This window comes from Neolamprologus brichardi, chromosome 8 (assembly GCF_056152115.1).
Source record: "Neolamprologus brichardi isolate AB-2024 chromosome 8, ASM5615211v1, whole genome shotgun sequence".
NCBI classification, from domain to species: domain Eukaryota; kingdom Metazoa; phylum Chordata; class Actinopteri; order Cichliformes; family Cichlidae; genus Neolamprologus; species Neolamprologus brichardi.
Window position 1 is genome coordinate 1,338,369 of NC_142111.1, and position 18,781 is coordinate 1,357,149.

At 39.2% G+C, this 18,781-nt stretch overlaps 1 protein-coding gene across 4 annotated transcripts in view; it reads left to right on the forward strand.

Annotated features, from left to right (window-relative positions):
- The window catches only part of ca10a (carbonic anhydrase 10 (inactive)a), a 259,344-nt gene that overhangs the window by 232,762 nt on the left and 7,801 nt on the right, over positions 1–18,781 (forward strand). For all 4 annotated transcript variants that reach the window (XM_006801661.3, XM_087845236.1, XM_087845237.1 and 1 more), the window contains 2 exons: positions 14,918–15,013; positions 17,842–17,914. In XM_006801661.3, the coding sequence (XP_006801724.1) occupies positions 14,918–15,013; positions 17,842–17,914 (169 nt within the window). The remainder of the gene's footprint in view (positions 1–14,917; positions 15,014–17,841; positions 17,915–18,781) is intronic.

Here is an 18,781-nt window from a genome sequence, read left to right on the forward strand (position 1 = left end):
AGTATAGGTGTTATCTGCTGATTTGGGAAATCAGGGAACAATACCAGAGGTGAGGGAAGAAGGAATAATAGCAGGTATTATGGTGTTCAGAGAGGGTCAGTAGGCTCCAACCAAGAGGGTAGAAAGTCCAAAAGAAGGTCCAATCAAGAAGTGGGTGGCTTGGATTTCAGATTAAATCAGAAACTTCAGAAAAAGAGGAAAGTGTCAGACTTGAAAGTGCACCAAAGAAATAGTTGAAGCTGAAAGCCTTTATTGTCATTATACACAGTATAACGAGATTAAAAACAGCTCCGTAAAAGTGCACATATGCTAGCACATTATATGAAACTATATAATAAAATAACCATACAAATAATGTAGACATACAATATAGACAGACAGTTTGTTAATGCTAGAGATATTTCAGTGCGAATTACTTTTGTGCTTGTTGAGTCATAGGCTGAGGGAAGTGAAAAAGTGGTTAGTTGCTTGTAAATCTTGTAAACTTTAGTGTTCAAAAATGACATTTAAGTATTACAATAAGTGGCAGAATACAAATTGATGGCTATGGAGAAAAGGGCCCTTGTGTTCCCTTGACCTAAACTGACTAAACCTGCATATTAAGAAGATATTGCTGAACGTATAGCGTCCTTTTTAAAGATGACTATGGTTATTGAACATTTTCTTGTGGATGTCCAGATCTTTCATAGAGATGTTCCAGACGAAGGGCTTTAGCTTTCAGCTGACATAATTCAAACGCAAACCATGGTCCAGAGTGGGTGAAAAAAGTGAGTGTTTTATAAAGTAGCCAAGGCATCTAAAATTCCACAGAGGCCATCATTATAATGAGCAACTAGTTCTTCAGGGGTGGATGGAGGGTTTATGCTGGGGAGACTGTCAATACCACTCAAAACAGCATTTAAATTAATGCCTTTGATCTTGTGAAATGAAATGACACGTTGGATATTTGCTTTGGATAGAGTGAAATTAACATCAAAATATATTAAAATGCGGCCAAAGATGGTGGAGATCAATTGCTATACAGTTAAGACGAGTGACGCCAGGACCACCGATGAGGTCCAGGATATTTACTTTGCAGTGTGTAGGGAAATCATCATGCTGCAGCGGTCCAAACATATCCAAGCAAGAAGTAATGTCCCTAGTGAGAGATGATTATTGATATTGTCCATATGTAATATTAAAGTCTCCCAGTAATATGGGGAAAATGAACAAAATGGGTGAGAAAAGCAGCATATTCATTGATAAAATCAGCACTGGAGTTAGTTGGGCTATACACAGCGGTGACTACAGGGATATGTCCGTTAAGTTATAGGGCAATGGATTCAAATTAGTTCTTGACTGGCACATAAATAGGTGAAACCTGCCGTGGTAGATCACAAGACCTCCCACTCTACCAGCGGAGCGGAGTCACATTTAGTGACTTTAGTCACTCATTTAGTTTTTGCTACGTTTCAATCAAACACAAAAAATTAAACACCAAAAGAGAAATTTCTTTAGGTTTTGCTAGGACAATGCAAAATGTGTGCAGCCATTAATTAACACAATGTGCAAAATAAATGGGAAGCTAGCATATAAAGCAAAAACAGGGTTTTTGTTATGAGCACCTTAATTCTTCACGATAGCCCGAGCTCTCTCTGGGAGTTTTTCCTTGAGTAGCCTTCGGAAATAGTTCTTCAGGGTTCTTGAAGGACATTCTGAATCTCTTCTTTAGATGTTGGCTGCCTTTACTGTGGGGTCATCTAGACAGAGAACAGAACAGAGCTTTCCCTGTTAAGTTGATCCCGTAGTGCTTCAATAATGTTGAGGTCGAGACTTGGGGGGGGATGCAAACCAGTCTTTCAGTTTCTGAACTGGACGTATGAAAAGCATGAATACAGTTAACTTTTTTAATTTTAGTTTTTTCAGCTTAATACCTGGCCTCACCTCTTGCATATATTGACAGTTGTACTGCACGCAAGCTGGCAAATAACAGGGAAACCAAGGCCAGGAGATAGCCAACAGATGTTCCCGTTTTTCACCCTTTTCCATTTTGTCATATTCTACTCACGCAAACAATTGTTTCTGGTTAAAATAGCAACTAGAAAACATCTTACTCATCCTTCACCACCCCCCGCCATAGCGCTTCTCAGAGCTAGAGTTGTGATTTCAAGGTCCAATAAGATTCTTCATAATTGAAAATGAAGAAAAATTCTCGCTTGCCAGCTCCCTTGCCTGATGTGCAGATTTTGCTGACGCTGTGCACATCCTTGAAATGTGAGCAAAGAGTGGAATATTCAAACTTTTTAAAGCAGAACCTCTTTGTGAAATTGCTTCCTGTGGCAGGAATGGCACGTGTTTGTGTGTATGTAGGTGCATTAAAACTCAAGCTTTCATCTTTAAATCACCCATTTTATTGTCAAACTCAGCATGGCTTTTTCTTTGGTCTTTCTCTTCCACTTTGCTGAAAAATTGTATGTAACTGTGGTTTGCCTAAGTTTTTATTTATATCTGTGTGTGTGAGGGTGTTTGTGTGTGTTTAGCTCACATTTACTTTACTGCATACCAAAAAAATGCATGCAAAAAAATAACCTGTCTTAGTGAATCCACCAGAATGAAATGTATTAAATAAATATAAAAGAGTGGCAGAACATAATGAATTTAATAAAGAACAGAAAGTCTTTCTTATTATTACATAAAACTTCATAGTCAGTGTTAGGTGGCAGCTCATTACTCAGTCTAATTACACTAATTCTCCCTCTAGAAAAAAAAGAAACTGATAACATCGCATATAAAATAATGACTTGAAGTTATTGCTGTTTAAAAAAAAACGACAAAAAACCAAACCCAAACCAAAAAAAGCAGATGAATTTTAAAATTATATCCGGCAGTGTAGAACTAAACTGTACTTCCATGTCTTTCATGGCTATTTATAGATAAAGATAGAGATAAATAAACATGTAAATACACATAAACATATAAAAATAAGAATATAGGTATATAAAATATACCTATATATTTTATATAATAAATTATATAAAATAATGATAGTATGGCAGAGCATTCTCTGTGTAAAAACAGAAGCTAGCCTGGTGGACACATAATATTTTAGCACCTGTTAAAAAACCAAGGTGTTTCATTTTCAGATTAAATTGAGTGGCTGCTTCAGGAGAGCACAGCTGCATGCATAAATTAACCCCTAGGTACTGGAATACCAGCCAGCCAATGCACAACACACATCACCCAAATACTCTCTCTCACACACACACACACCCACAATTAATAATTCCCGGTATGCTGATTCTTTCTCCTCATGTGTACATCTCATTTATATACAGGAGCTCCTCAGTACATTGCATTATAAAAGCATACTGAGTGCTAAATGGGTACTAGACAATTAAAAGCCATTTCAGTGATAGTCTATTGAAGGTTACTGAAGTAACCAAACAATGAAAGACATCGAAGGCTGAATGAGGAATAGAAGATGGACCTCACTAATATAACTGAGTACTGTAATTACAGTACTTGATCTGAAGGCCAACTTTATTCATATTTTCTTGAACTTTTAATTTACAACTTTAAATTCAAGCCTTTCTGTGAAAATAAAAAAAAACACTGTGAGTCTCTTAACAATGACGCAAGCAAAAATTTTACTCTATTATATTTTAAATGGCATCAATATATTCTGAATCATACTATGCATTGTTTAAGAGAACAATGTGTACACCTTTTGTGTAAATGTTGTAAACCATTTTAAAATACCAACAGCACAGTAATAATAGTTACTTGCTCGGTAATAAGATGACAATGATAATCACGATTATTTTCACTGAAATTGAGATCTTGATTATTTGACGATATTTATTTAAAAATAACAATGTATTGAATAATGACTTTAAAGATTGTCAAAAATAATATAAAACAGTGTGCAAATACTGATAACAGTGCAAATGTTTGCAATATAAAAAATATATGAAAAATGTAAACATCTATGTTTAGTGAACTTTGCAGTGTTGCTCTGTGGTGCAGCTACGACACTGTAGCACAGTTTACACACTGTGTCTACTTGATCCACGTCTGACTCCGCGAACACATAATGTTTCCACACCACTGAAGTTTTTTTTACCTCTCTTTTCAACCAACGGCAGTCACTCTCCTCTCCAAATAACTTCCGAGCTTCCCTCGGGTCCTCTTAATTGTTGTGACACGTGTTCGAAATGCAGAGAGGTGCGCTCGATTTGCCACACGGAGCAGCGCGAGAGTAAAGCACGAGGGAGGGGCTAATAATCGGCTCAGTCATTTTTAATGATCGTTGAAAGCCCAGATCGTAATCGTGATTAAAATTCGATTAATTGAGCAGCCCTACCTGATATATAAAACATTAGAACTGAAAGAGGAAGTACATTTTTGTGTGTGTGTTTTAAAGTAATCCAAATTGGTTGGATCATCATCGACCAGTGAGAGCTGGCTGTCCGACTATGAACAAGCACTTTTGAGTCTTTCTTTGTTTTTGCATTTTTATGCCAGTTGTCAATATTTAGTTTCTTTAAACTTAACCAGAACACTGGATCATGATCATCCTACATATTATACATAGAGTGAAATCCCGTCAGAGTGTGAATCATTGTGGTGACTGTTTTAGCCCATTAGGTACAACAGCATCATTTTCACCAACCCTTTTCTAAAGTGTGCTGTAAGTTTTAGATTGATTTCCTCCTTCCAGGCAGCCGCTGCTTTGAGTGCTTTCAGTTCACTGTGGAGACATAATATGCAGGTGATCCATCACAAAGAAAAATTCCTCTCCTCCGTTTGGCCCGTGTAATACTGAAGCAAGGTCACATGGGCACTATGTAAAAAAAATATTTACCAACGTTATATTCACAGGCTCTCTAATATTTAACTGAAATTCAGAATTAGCATCTTATAGGCCCAATGTTCTTTTGCCTGTGCTTGGTTTATGATCTTGTTGATCACAATGACGCGGTCCATTTAAATAACCTTTCTTAAGATAACGGTTCAAAAGTGGTGTTAGTGAATCCACCAGAGAGTGTCTTAGGCAGAAAATAATTACTCAGAAATGTAGATGAAATTATTAACAGATTCGAATCAGTTAATTTAAATCTGTTAATCAGTTAACATATTTTTAAGTCTGTTTTTCTTGTCTCAGCTGAAAATGCTAACATGCGATATTTAATTGGAATTTTGAATAGAAATCTATGGTTTACTCTCTAATGCTAAGGATGCCTTATGGCACCACCACTTCCAGGACCGAGCCAAAACAAAGCCAAGCTGAGTACATGAACCAATCAAACTGTTGCAGTTGTTGCATATACATAGTTGAGGTTGACGAGAGTTTCAACTGTGAAATGGCAGGCATATATACAGGTTCTTGTCCAGTTATCCTTGTAAAAAAGTAGGTGAATAAACTATGTTTTAGACATCTGAAAATTTTCTCCCACCCACCCAAAGTTTGAAGTCCACTTCTGAGCTTAGGATGAATTGTGTCTTATAGCCTGCATGGCTGTGTTGATAGCTTCAGCCAAACCATCATATACTTGCATTGCTTATCCAGTAACAGAGCCTCATGTGTATTATCATTATTTTTGGAAGGAATACAAAACTTTGGTTTGGCTTAAGGGTCAGGTATGATCATAGAATGGAAAATATACAGGATGGTCATTTTATGTTACAGAGAAGAGGAGTAGGCAGGTGTTTCAGTAATAACCAAAGAATTGAAAGACTGTGGGCAGAACTCCACAGAATTGTATCAAGACACCTTAGAAATATTTTTAACTTTATGGAAGAACGGGATATGTTGGATTCACTGAATGAGCTGCATCTTTTTTGTCTGTATTATGTTTATTCGCCAAGGATTGAAAAAGCAAGAGTAAAGAGCAGAATCAGTGTCAATCAGTGGAACAACCATGGTCTCTCTACACAAGGAGGGCAGGCGCCTCTTCAGCTGTGGCATACAGGTGTCACAAACAATGTGGGAATCCAGTCGTTTATAAATGACATTTTTCATGTCGATAACTATTATGGCATTGATGAAGGGCCATTACCCCGGCCATTACTTCAAACAAACAAACAATGTCATAATTCCAGATAATGATGTCAACATTAATGAGACCGGGTTTTTTTTGTTGAATCAAATTTTTTTATTTTTTTTTAAAAGAATTAAGAAATATAAGAAAACATATCTGATCAAAACTAACAACATACTGAAAGCATTTTCTGTAAAATGACAGCAGAAACTGAGACAGCAGAAGAATAAACAGACACAAAGACAACCATGTCAAAGACACATGAACAGAGTAATGTGAGACAAAGACTATATGTTCACACTCAATAGTCTAAATAAACTTCTAAAGTGCTGTTAAATGGTTGGTATCTACCTGTATGAATCCTGAAGAACAATCACCGTAACGAGTCTTAAAACATCAATCTGACTGAGACAGATGAATTTGGGAATATTAAAACCTTGACAAGTTAACACAGTCCTGCTCAAATGGAATACAAACTATTTCTAATGCAATATAAGATTTCTAAAATAAATATACTGACCTTTTTGACTGTTTTTGAAGAGTTCCAGGTCAGCTATGTGTTCCAGAGTTGGATTTGATGAAGTGCCAACCAGAAGAGAAAATGCTGTTGGTGACAGAAAGTTATGTGGTTAGGACCACCATGTACCAAGCTTACTGCAACAGAATTAAAGGAAAAGCAAAACTGTCAATAATGTTGCCTGTAAAGATCCATATCAGTTAGACAGCTCACACTATTAATCTTAGAATGGTAAATGGCCTGTATTTGTATAGCGCTTTTACTAGTCCCGCCTAGGGACCCCAAAGCGCTTTTACACGTCCAGTCATCCACCCATTCACTCTCACATTCACACACTGGTGGAGGCAAGCTACAGTTGTAGCCACAGCTGCCCTGGGGCAGGCTGACAGAAGCGAGGCTGCCATATTGCGCCATCGGCCCTTCTGGCCAACACCAGTAGGCGGTAGGTGAAGTGTCTTGCCCAAGGACACAACGACCGAGACTGTCCGAGCCGGGGCTCGAACCGGCAACCTTCCGATTACAAGGCGAACTCCCAACTCTTGAGCCACGATCGCCCCAGAAAAATAGGTAATTACCAGTACTCTCAAGAGCCAAGTTCTTGCAGTTTTATTTCCCCTCAAACATGGGTGACCCTGCAATGGTGTCCATCAGAAGTCTCTAGAATTCCCTCCCTGGCCCACCTAAATCAACCCCTTCCTCATTTCACACACATCATCAAATTGGGCTCATGAGATATCCTTTGAAAACCATTTAAGGCTCCCTCCCACACAGCAGAGCGATTTATATTACATTTGCACTGCTGTTTTGTGCTAATTTTGCTTGACAGTTCCAGCAGTATCTCTTAAAGCGGGACTTTTTCTGCACTAAAAAAAATAAAACACAAAATTAAATATATCAGCTACATGGTCATTTTACAGAATTTGAAAATATGTGTCATACTGATCATAGAGATTTAAGTTTTGTATTCATTTGACAATTCTGGAAAGCTGTAATTCAAATTCTGTACATCTGACTCTCCCAGCTTGCAATTATAGCTTGATTTAATTCTTCATGATCTGAAGGATTGCCAGAAAGCGATGCCGCGAGAGTTAAATATGAGAGTAATCATCAGCATTAACACTCATGGCAGGGATGTCTTCACTTCTTGCCATGAAACCTCTGCTGTGACTGCTTGTGCCAGGTTTGTCATCACTTCTTGCCATGTAGCCTTTATCACAAATGCTGCTCCCATCACTTGCTTGCTTTGCTTTTTGCCAACACTCCTGGCAATACAGTTGGTGCCAGTATCATCTTCTTCATCACTGCTAGTGCCAGGGTTATCACGCTTAACATGACTTCTAAACCTTTTAGTGACTTGGCTGCTCAAGTGTTGTTGAATTTGTTGAGTTTCAACTTCAAAACAATCATCATCACTGTCCTTATCAGTTGCACACATGCTTAATGCTGATTTTGATGTGGGAAAGATCTTTGTCCTTATCTGATTCACTCTTCAACAGGAAAAGGCCAAAAATATACATCAAAAGCAAAAAATTATAGTTTATCTTAAACAAATTAAAATAAGAAATAGCCATCTTGGTTGCTCCCAAACATTTGTTTTAAATAAATATATGTTATTTTGCTTGAAGACAAATTGTTGACATTTTTTCCCAAATGATGATACTTTTTTGTTTCTTTTAGGAACTTATTAAACGTGTCCTTACGTAGAGGGCTTTGGCTTTAAATACCTTTGGGATTAGCATATCAGTTAGCTCGTGACCATCTTGGAGCTTTGGACACAGCAGCTTATTGTCACAAGCCATTAGAAACTCGAGGCTACAAAAAATAAATAGGGACAACGGAAATGGCAAATTAGTTGAAATTGGTGTAGTTAGGCAAACAGAAGAGTTAATTTTATAGAATTATCAATACAGTATATAAAATCCTGAGCGACCGTGGCTCAGAGGGTTGGGAAGCATATCTGTAACCGGAAGGTCGCCGGTTCAATCCCCGGGCTCTCTGTCCTGGTCGTTGTGTCCTTGGGCAAGACACTTTACCCTACTGGTGTTGGCCAGAGGGGCCGATGGCGCGATATGGCAGCCTCGCTTCTGTCAGTCTGCCCCAGGGCAGCTGTGGCTACAACCGTAGCTGCCTCCACCAGTGTGTGAATGTGAGAGTGGCATTGTAAAGCGCTTTGGGTGCCTTGAAAAGCACTATATAAATCCAATCCATTATTATTATTATTGTTATATTATATATCTTTATATAGTATCTGCCTTGGTGGGGTGATAGTGAGTGGCAGTTTTTTTTTTTTTTAAATAAGATTGGAAACTTTGCCATTATAGAAATACAGGGTGGGTAGGTTACGGTGTATCCATTTATATGGATACACCGTAATAACATGGGAATGGTTGGTGATATTAAAGTCCTGTTTGTGGCACATTAGTATATGTGAGGTGGCAAACTCCTCAAGATGGGTGGTGACCATGGTGGCCATTTAGAAGTCGGCCATCTTGGATACAACTTTTGTTTTTTTAATAGGAAGAGGGTCATGTGACACATCAAACTTACTGGTAATGTCACAAGAAAAACAATGGTGTGCTTGGTTTCAACGTAACTTTATTCTTTCATGAGTTATTTACAAGTTTATCTTTGTTCACAGCCATTGACATGTTGAAGAGGTTAACACGTGAGGAGCGGATCGAAATTGTGTTGATATCTGGTGAACGCAGTAACCGGGTCATTGCAGCAGATTTCAATGCAAGACACCCTACGAGACCACCCATCTCCCATGCTACAGTTAGCAAACTGCTTGCTAAGTTTCGTGAAACTGGTTCAGTGTTGGATTTGCCAAAATGTGGACACAAGAAAACTGTCACTAATGAAAAACATCAGTGGCTGTCCTAGCTTCATTCAGCAAGAGCCCACAGCGTAGCACTCGCCGCATGTCACTGGAGAGTGGCATTAGTCGAACATCCCTTCGGCGGATATTAGCTACTTCTACATCTTGAGGAGTTTGCCCCCCCACATATACTAACCATTCCCATTTTATTACGGTGTATCCATATAAATTGCCCACCCTGTAGTTTAAACAGCTTATGGCTGGGGTGGCTGGAGTCCTTATAACCAATAACCAATCCTATGTGTGCAGAGACTTTTATCTCATAAACTGAAAAACAATGTCAGACTTTTGGTGTCATTTGAAACCTTACTATCAGTAGGAATAGACCAGTTTCCTTCATCTTTTTTTTTTTTACTGATTTATATTATCTTATAAAATAACATGATCGTGGACAAATAACTTAAGAAAGTACCATTCAGTATTAGTTTTAATGGATTACATTAGGTTTACAACTAATACATTTGACAGTGTCAGCCCCACAGACAGAAAGAGACAGCACTTATTTCTGAAGAGGGGATCCAGATACATTTAATTCAAATCTTGTCAGGTGTTTGAAAAGGATTTGCCACAGGCAGTCGCTTCAGACATTTTAAATCCCCATCAGCCACAGAAACATACCTTGGATATCCTATTTCAAATATAGTCACACACAGAAAATCACATTGAGCTAATATTGCTGCGGCAGATTATTGGTCACAGAGCTGCAGATGAGGAGACTCTTCCTATTTTATTTTCTCTTGCTCTAATTATCATTAATCACTATTAAATGGAACATTACACCCACATTTGCACCACAGTAGCTTTGTTGTGAAGGATCTTGGATTAAAATTGCATCAGAACACCAGTCATGGCTTGTTTTGAAGAAAAATATCAGTGAAGAAAAAAAAACAAAATTTGGGTTTATGCTCAATTACCATTGCAGTTTATTTTGTATTAGCACAGCTGATTTTATCGGAGATGCTTCTAATTCTGTCACATTAGAAAAAAAAAACATGGTGAAAAACGACAGCAAAAAGCCAATGCAGATACAAATCCAGAGTGTGATCAGCACATTTGTACATGGCAGCAAGACTTCTCCATTTGTAGGTTTCTTGGTACAATACGTTATCCTGTTAATCTGAAGAAGGGTCCAAGGATTAACTGAAGCTGAGATGGGGAGCATCATTTCCAGCCCAGCGCTTAGAAAGCTGTTAGTGCTAAGCACCCTTCTTTCCCGTATCGACTTGCTGTCTCCATATTTCCCTATCCCTGAGGGCACCGAGCCATCATGCCATAAAGAGACTGTCATGACCCCTTGTTGTGAGTAATAGTGACCATTCATACCCTATTCATTCAGTGCAGCTTTCCACCCAGGTTTAACTGACCTAAAAATGGCCAAAGAAGCTGCTAACTCACCAAGTACTTAGAAGAGCTGCATTCAGTGGAAAGTTTTAGTGTGGTTGTTTTTTAGAAGGTTTCCCATGGAATCATGTGCAAAATTATTCTTTAATCTTTTGATATATTTCCAGTATTTATCAAACAAGCTATGGTTTGATGTTTGACTTAATGCTGGCCTTGTTTCACTGTTACTGTTGATGTATTAGGTGAATCCCATATTTTTCAGCTTTAAACCGAAACATTATTTTTTGTTATATGTTTTTGGAAATTTTTGATGGTAATGCTTCTGCAAATGTAAGTCGTAATAATGAAATGTCTTTCTGCCATTCCTGAAATTGATTATTAAGAACTTAGCTCTGAAAAGCTAGCTCTGACAATATGCATTAAATGCTTTGTGTGTTTTTCAGTGTGTGGAAGATATTAAATAGCAGTCCCTTGATGACTAAAATATAATTGTTTGCTACAGATTTCTGTGTTGTTGATAATGGAAAAGAATGGAGGAGAGGCTTGTTGTAGATGTTTGTTGTTGCCTTCAAACATGTAGTTACAGTTGTGAAAGGATGTAAACCTAAAAGTTATTGATGGCTAAACCTAATCAAACAAGGGAAAACACTTAGTTAAAAAATGTGAAATGTGTTTTCAGTCATTCAGATCATTGTAGTCTGAGGAGCTTGGAAAGAAAAGCGTCTGGATTTCTTTAAGTTTCCTTGAAGACGTTTCACCTCTCATCCGAGAAGCTACTTCAGTTCGAAGAGCAACTGGTGGAGCACTCTAGGCCATTTGACCTCAGTAAATCACATGATAGGGTGGGGCTAGATTTCACAATGGGTTCACCCAAAACCCTGGCTGATTGTGACGCACATCCATTTTCAGAACTTGGCTCGTGTGATTAGGTAGAAGATCAATAGGGTCCATGAGGGTCCATTACCCTCTTGGGGACACTCCCATAGGGCTTAAAAATCTGGGGCTCCCCACCAATTGCTTTTAGGACTGAAGAAGCTTCTCGAATGAGAGCTGAAACATCTTAAAGAAGTCCAGACGCTTTTCTTTCCAAGCACCTTAGAAAGGCTGTAGCTCAGGTGGCAGAGCAGATCAGCCGCTAACCAGAAGGTCAGTGGTTCAATTCCAGGCTGCTCCAGTCTGCATGCCAAATATCCTTGGGCAAGATACTAACCCCATGTTGCTCTCCGATGCATCCATCGGAGTGTGAATGTGTATGAATGTTAGATACTTAGCACTTAAGCTTAGAAGTGCTTGTGTGAATGGGTGTGATTGGGTGAATGAATTAGCTGTATAAAGCGCTTTGAGTGCTCGGACAGAGTAGAAAAGCGCTATATAAGAACCAGTCCATTTACCATTTACCATGAACTTACCTTACTTGACTTATAGTACTTAGAATGTTCCGATGAAGTTCTTGTGCATTGTGGGCCTTTTCCCACTCAGAACTCTAGTGCTACAGAACTACATAATATTCAGCAGAATGAAACACAGTGTTACCGCTGAATCTAAGTAACATGTTCCTGTTACATTGGTAGAGGTGTTGAACTTAATAGTTAGTGTGAATTGTTTGAACAGCCCGAAACTGCAATAAAGGTACAGTAGGCTCACCAGTCTGGCCCACACATAAAATTACCTTCTTCTGCTCTTTCTGTAACTATTTCTGTGTCTAATTACGACCTCTTTTTTCTCCCTCTTTTTTCCTTCTCTATTTGGCAGACATTCTCACTTTATTATGGCCCACACTGGCCTTTTATTGCCCACCAGCAGCACACTTTGGGCAATTTGTCATTGGGAGAGTGGGGATGAGTTCTTTTGGCTGCCTCTGCCACTCTCACCTAAAAATCTAATCAGATCAGCAAAGGACTCTAATCACTTCCTCTCTTGCCTTGATTGCATTTATAGAAGTTCCGCTGTGCTGCACTCTCCCAATCAAGTATTTCATAATTACTCTCCTCTTACAATTGTTTATTTATATACCCCTGTACAGTATGCTCTTTGCCAGCGAGTGAGGAGGAGAAGTTTATGGAGGTGAGGAGGGAAAGCCTTCGAGAAAAATCTGAAAATCATTGCCAGCCGTTTGTGCTTGAAATAAGTCATTTACCTCCTTTGTATTCATGGGGGTCATTGTGTATTACCACATATTGAAAAACTATAACGTAAAGGTAATACATTTTTAGGCAGTCTGCCAATCTAAGAAGTAAGTGAGAGATTTTTTAATACCCAAAAAAGGAGACTTTTTCCTCCTGTGCTAATATTAGTCTGCTTGGATAAAATACTATGGGTATAGTTTTGTTATTATTTATGACCCAAATGCTAAGCTAACCAACCATCCATAATGCTATGGGTTAGAGGTAACTGTAACGGAACTGTAACCCCTAAAACAAAGAAGATATTTTGTGAAAAAATAGTAAATAGTTTTTGATGCATGTAGGATGATTACATTTTTTGCAATGAATGTGTATAGCTGCCACAAGTGCAGACTTCTTGCAGTTCCTGAAATGTGCTTCTTACTTATGAAGCCTAATTTCAATAATAATACTGAGATGGGAACAGGGAAATGGCAAAGGAACTTTACTAAACAATGGTTGATGTCACAAAGGGTATGTCCATCCATTTTCTTCTGCTTATCTGGAGCTGGGTCGCAGCACCCTGAGCAGAGAAGCACAGACCTCCTTCTCCGTGGCAGCCTGCTCCAGCTTGTCCTGGGGAAAAATAAGGTGCTCTCAGGCCAGCCAAAAGATATAATCTCTCCAACGTGTCCTGGGTCTGCCCCGGGACATGCTCATACTGATATCATGAGAATGTCTGCCTCACCCAGTTTCCTGCGCCTTGGCAGAGAACAAACCCTTTTATCCACCGGGAAAAACTCCAGTGTACAGGCACCAACCCAAGGGGATACTAAGATACCCACCACAGCCGGCCACCTTTCAGCCTCTTTCCCCACCAGAGAGATGACCTTCCATATCATGCTTGGTAGTCTCAGGAGCTGGAGATCAGTCCGTCAGGATCTCGGCCCCTGGCTGTTGCCCAGCACACACTGCACTCAACTCCTGTGGCACCTCATGCAGGTGGTGTGCCTGTAGAAGGGTGGACCCATAATCCCCTCTTTAGGCTGTGCTGGGGCAGGTGGACATGGCCACAGGGTGTGGCACCGGTAACCCTATCCCTCCACTCCTCCACCACAATAAGTTAGCAATTCACGGAGGGGACAAAGGGTATTGTATTTTATATTGTATCGTATTTGCATAACTGGCAACCTTCCAGTTATGATGAGCTCCCCAACCCCCTGAACCACGGTCGCCCCACCATGATGCTATTCCAGATTTCAATGACCTCCCTTAGCTTGCAGACCACGTCAAACTACAAAGATCAGATAAGAAAAGTAGGAAACAAGACACAGGAATGGCACACAAAAGGATCGGAAGGCGTGATTTATAGATCGAAAAAAAATGTATTTGTTTGTTGCATGGGTTACGTTCCTGTCAACTACAGAAATGTATTTAATTTCCCCGTCCTCTTTTGCTTTCGATTCATTGTTAAAATCTGATACTTTTAAACCTTTTCTCTAAGAAGTGCCTGTTCATGATATATTGTATATCTTTCAAATACACATAGGTTAGGCATTTTAAATGTAAGAGTTGGAAGTTGAGCGGTTGGGTCTGCCCATGCCAAAACATCATTAACAGGCTTAAACTACCGAACAGCTGTTGTGGATGAAGCATCTGTCAGTCAAACATTAACCTCATGCTGGAAGATTGTTTAGCTTGCTCAGCAGGCTGGCCTTGGAGCAAATAATGACAGAACATCCCCGTCTCTTAATGTCCTTCATATTACTTCTGTCCTTATACACATTAAGTATACAAATTATCTGCATGTCAGCTGCTTCCATTTTAATTTACCAGAGATTTGTATTGATTGATTTGTATTGATATGCTAGCCATAAGGAAAGATTTAAGTGAATGATTGAGTATCGATACAAGGCAACTATACATTCTTGACAAATGTGCTCAAAGGTTTCTATTTTATAGTAACTGCTTCAAGCACCTTCATGATGTTTAAACTAAAACTATCAGACTGATGTTTTTCTTTCTGTAATTCCCTACTTCTCTTCTCTTTATGTTCCAGGTTCAGCTGATCCACTACAATCATGAGCTGTACACAAATTATACAGAAGCTGCAAAAAGCCCCAATGGACTGGTCATAGTGTCTATATTTATGAAGGTAAATCTCATACATATGTTTAAACACTGCGCGAATACAAATGTGTACTTGTATTCACTCACAGAAATGGAATTTTATCTTGACACAGAACAACTTACAGTTACTATGGCATCCTGACTTATAGCAATAAAATCCAGTAGAATGCAAATTGCTACATTCTGAGTTTTATACATTCATACTGAATCTGGGCATAAAAGCCATGTTAATTTTGACCTGGTTTAATCAGTTTTTAAGTATTACAAGCCAGTAACAATATACTTATTCAAGAATAACTTAAAGCAGTTTTCCTACTTTGACAGAATTCCATGACTTCTATGAGTGTGGAACTCCACTGTCATGAGTATACAGTGCTCCCGGAAAATTCCAAAATAAAAAAAAATTAAATTAATTTTTTTCACCTCAAAGTTCTACACACAATACCATATAATCACAAAGCTAAAAACATTTGTTTGACATTGTTTCAAATGCACAAAAAATAAAACATGTACGTAAGTTCATGTGGGTGGCTGCAGGTCAGGAGGTATAGCAAGTCATCTACTGATTGGAAGGTTGGTGATTAGATTCCTGGCTCCTCCAGTGTGCATGTCAAATATCCTTGGGCAAGATACTAACCCCCAGTTGCTGTCTGAATCTGAATGTGTGTGAATGTTAGGTAGAAAGCATAGGTGTGAATGGGTGAAGGTGGCATGTTGTATAAAGCTTGTTGAATGCTCCAGGAGAGTAGAAAAGTGCTATGTAAGAATCAGTCCATTTACCATTTATTTAAAACATTTACAATTACACTCATATTTGAGCTCGGGTGTATTCTGTTTGATTGGAGCCCATCTATGGTAAATTTAGTTGACTGGACATGATTTGGCAAGAACTGTCTATATGAGGTCCCACATTTGATAGTATATGTGAGAGAAACGATGCCATGTTTCTCTCACATACACAGCTGGGACGAATAGAAATAATGACACAGAGAAGCAAAACTAAACACACTGAACACAAGAGACTGCCGAAACAAAACAGGAAATGAAACGAGAAACGAGAAAAGACACAAATTCAACATGTGGCAAGACACATGGCTGGGAGGGAGGAACGCACATGAGAACAGAATTGACTGGAAAGACAGAGGAGGGGGCCAAAAGAGGGAAACACTGACATAATTCAAGGGGCATTGGGCAAAACGGGCTGTGGCAAACATACATGAATACACAAGAGAGGCAGGGGGAACGTGGAGTGAAACACAAGGAGGCACATGTAACATGTAAACAGAAATGGAAACAAGACAAAGGTACACACACACATGGGAAGTGAGGGACAAAACACAAGGGGAACCTCATAAACCTGATAATTAAGGAATTCAATAAATAGGGAATTATAGGAATAATAAACTGAGATCACAAGAAAAATCCGAAACAATAACAAGAATAAATTCAGGACTGTGAAACTTGAATCATAATAACACAAAAACGCTCAATAAAACAAAAGCTGGGTCCAACACCCGGCAAAACTTTGCTTGACAGTGTGTTTTCATTTTAGTTATGGAGGTCAGAGTAAAGGATGGACTTGAAGCCATTAGCTGAACAAAAATCTGATTTTCATGAGTTCATGTCAGGCAAGGTTAGACAAAAAATAAATCTTTGATTTTTACCATACCTAGTATTCTAGGAATTATCACAGTACTAGACAACTGGAGGACAGGCTTTAGAACAGGCATGTAGCCAGAAACTGAGACTTACTATACCAGTAACAGCCTTTTCCCCAGCCACAATGAAAGTGAATGTTTGTTTGTTTTGTCTTTAGCAATTTGTGTTTCCAGAGCAATTAATCCAGGTAAGTTTATATGGTACTGTCCTAGCATATTCCTTCATTATTCTTATTTTGACAATTAGCTGTACACCTACTGCGGATGTGTGCTCCGTAATAGCATAAGTGCCTAAGTGACTGCAAAGCTGCTGTAAGAAATGTCATCTTACGGCTTAGCTGTTTCTCCAAGCACGCACTGATGAGGACACTTTAAAATGTTTACATACAGAAAATAGTGAGTTGCTTGTCAGTTGAATATCAGTTCCACTTTCATCAGCATGCAAATTCAGCAGTGTGAGAGACTGGGCCACAAGATGAAACTCAATATCACAACATGAGTAAGAATATGTGGATGTATGTATACAATAATCAAATAACAAAGGAAGCAAAATCATAGTAAAAATGTGTGGAAAACTAAAAACAAACAAACATCGGGGGTTTCAGCAGCCTATCCTCATTTAAGCAAAAAGAAAATCACAAGGTTATGTCTTTGTTTTAAATAAGAGCTATACATGGAATCCATTACCTACCCCAGTAGTAAAACTCACAGGGGTCAAACAGGCCCAGCAGTGTTTCCACCGATTGTGGATCCACAGAATTAACAACTTGGCTCAGAAACTGATTGTCTCCTTCTTCCACTCTTCTACTGAGTGTGCGTCGACCTAAAGCATGTCTGCATGGTTTACCATCTGCTTCTCAGCAGAGTGAAGTGCACTCATAAGGGCCATTTCCACTGCCCAGAAAATTATCCATTACCCACTTGCCTCCCATGAAGACATTTACAACTCCTGCTACCTCAACAGAGGCAGACTTCAGTTCAAGTTCTGCTGTCATTAGAGCACAGTGTTTGAGGCTTTTTTAATAGTCTCCTAAAAAGGTGATAGATTAAAAAATACACTCTCATTATGCTTAGAAGTACTGTCCCAAATAGATTAAATTTCGTTTAATCATACAAGAGCAGAGCTCTCAACTCATTATGTGACCATTTAACCTCACTCTTTTGACCCTCTTTTTTCCTTTTCTCTTTTTCCTAGATTGCTGAGACCTCGAACTCATTCCTGAATCGAATGCTGAACAGAGACACCATCACAAGAATAACATATAAAAGTAGGTGGTTGTGTGTAATAAGTTGTTAAAGCACCAATCATAAATTGGCCAAGCAGCATGCTCTGCACAGTGCTCCAAGTGGATCACAGTTCATGGGGTTTGCATGGTTGGGTTGGATAGAGCCTGTCCAGTGTCATCATCCTCAGCACAGAGGGGAGCCCTCAGGACTGTGTTCTGAACCCTCTACTTTTCACCCTGTTGATACGCAACTGCATCCCCAGGGTTGCCACCCACCACATCGTGAAGTTTGTGGATGACACAGTACATGGTGGGCTGGTCAGAATCAACAACCTGAATATCGATAAAGCTCGGGAGGTCATTGTCAACATCAGAACCAACCCAACACAGCTGTGGAGGTGGTCAGTAGCACCTAGTTTCTGGGGCTGTACATCACGGATAACCTCATGTGGTCTGTGAACACCATGTCACTGGGGGTGGGGGTGTTGTTGGGTGGCAGAGGTGGATCTTTTGGGTCCACTAGGAGGAGCAGCAAAAAAGCATGGTGTCAAAACTCTGTCAGATATGCTGTTTCGCACACACTGACTCACAGAAACACACATACAGATGCTGTCACACACCACCCACTCATACCCATGAGTCCTTGGGCATATCCCTCTCACAGCCAATAATGCTACCAGCCCAGCGTTTTTCTGTTTTTCTTCCCAAAAGCACGGATTTACACTCAGGTGTACATGAAGATACATGCACATTAAAAATCCACACAATCAAATATCAGTGTAGGTGGAGTGGCCTAAAGTGCTTTTTATTTTTTCACAGCTCCTATTCCTTTGATGCATCAGTTAGTATTTTGTAGTGATGCAGCTGATTCAGCATTAAAGCTGCAGCAGCCCACCACTGTGACCTCAG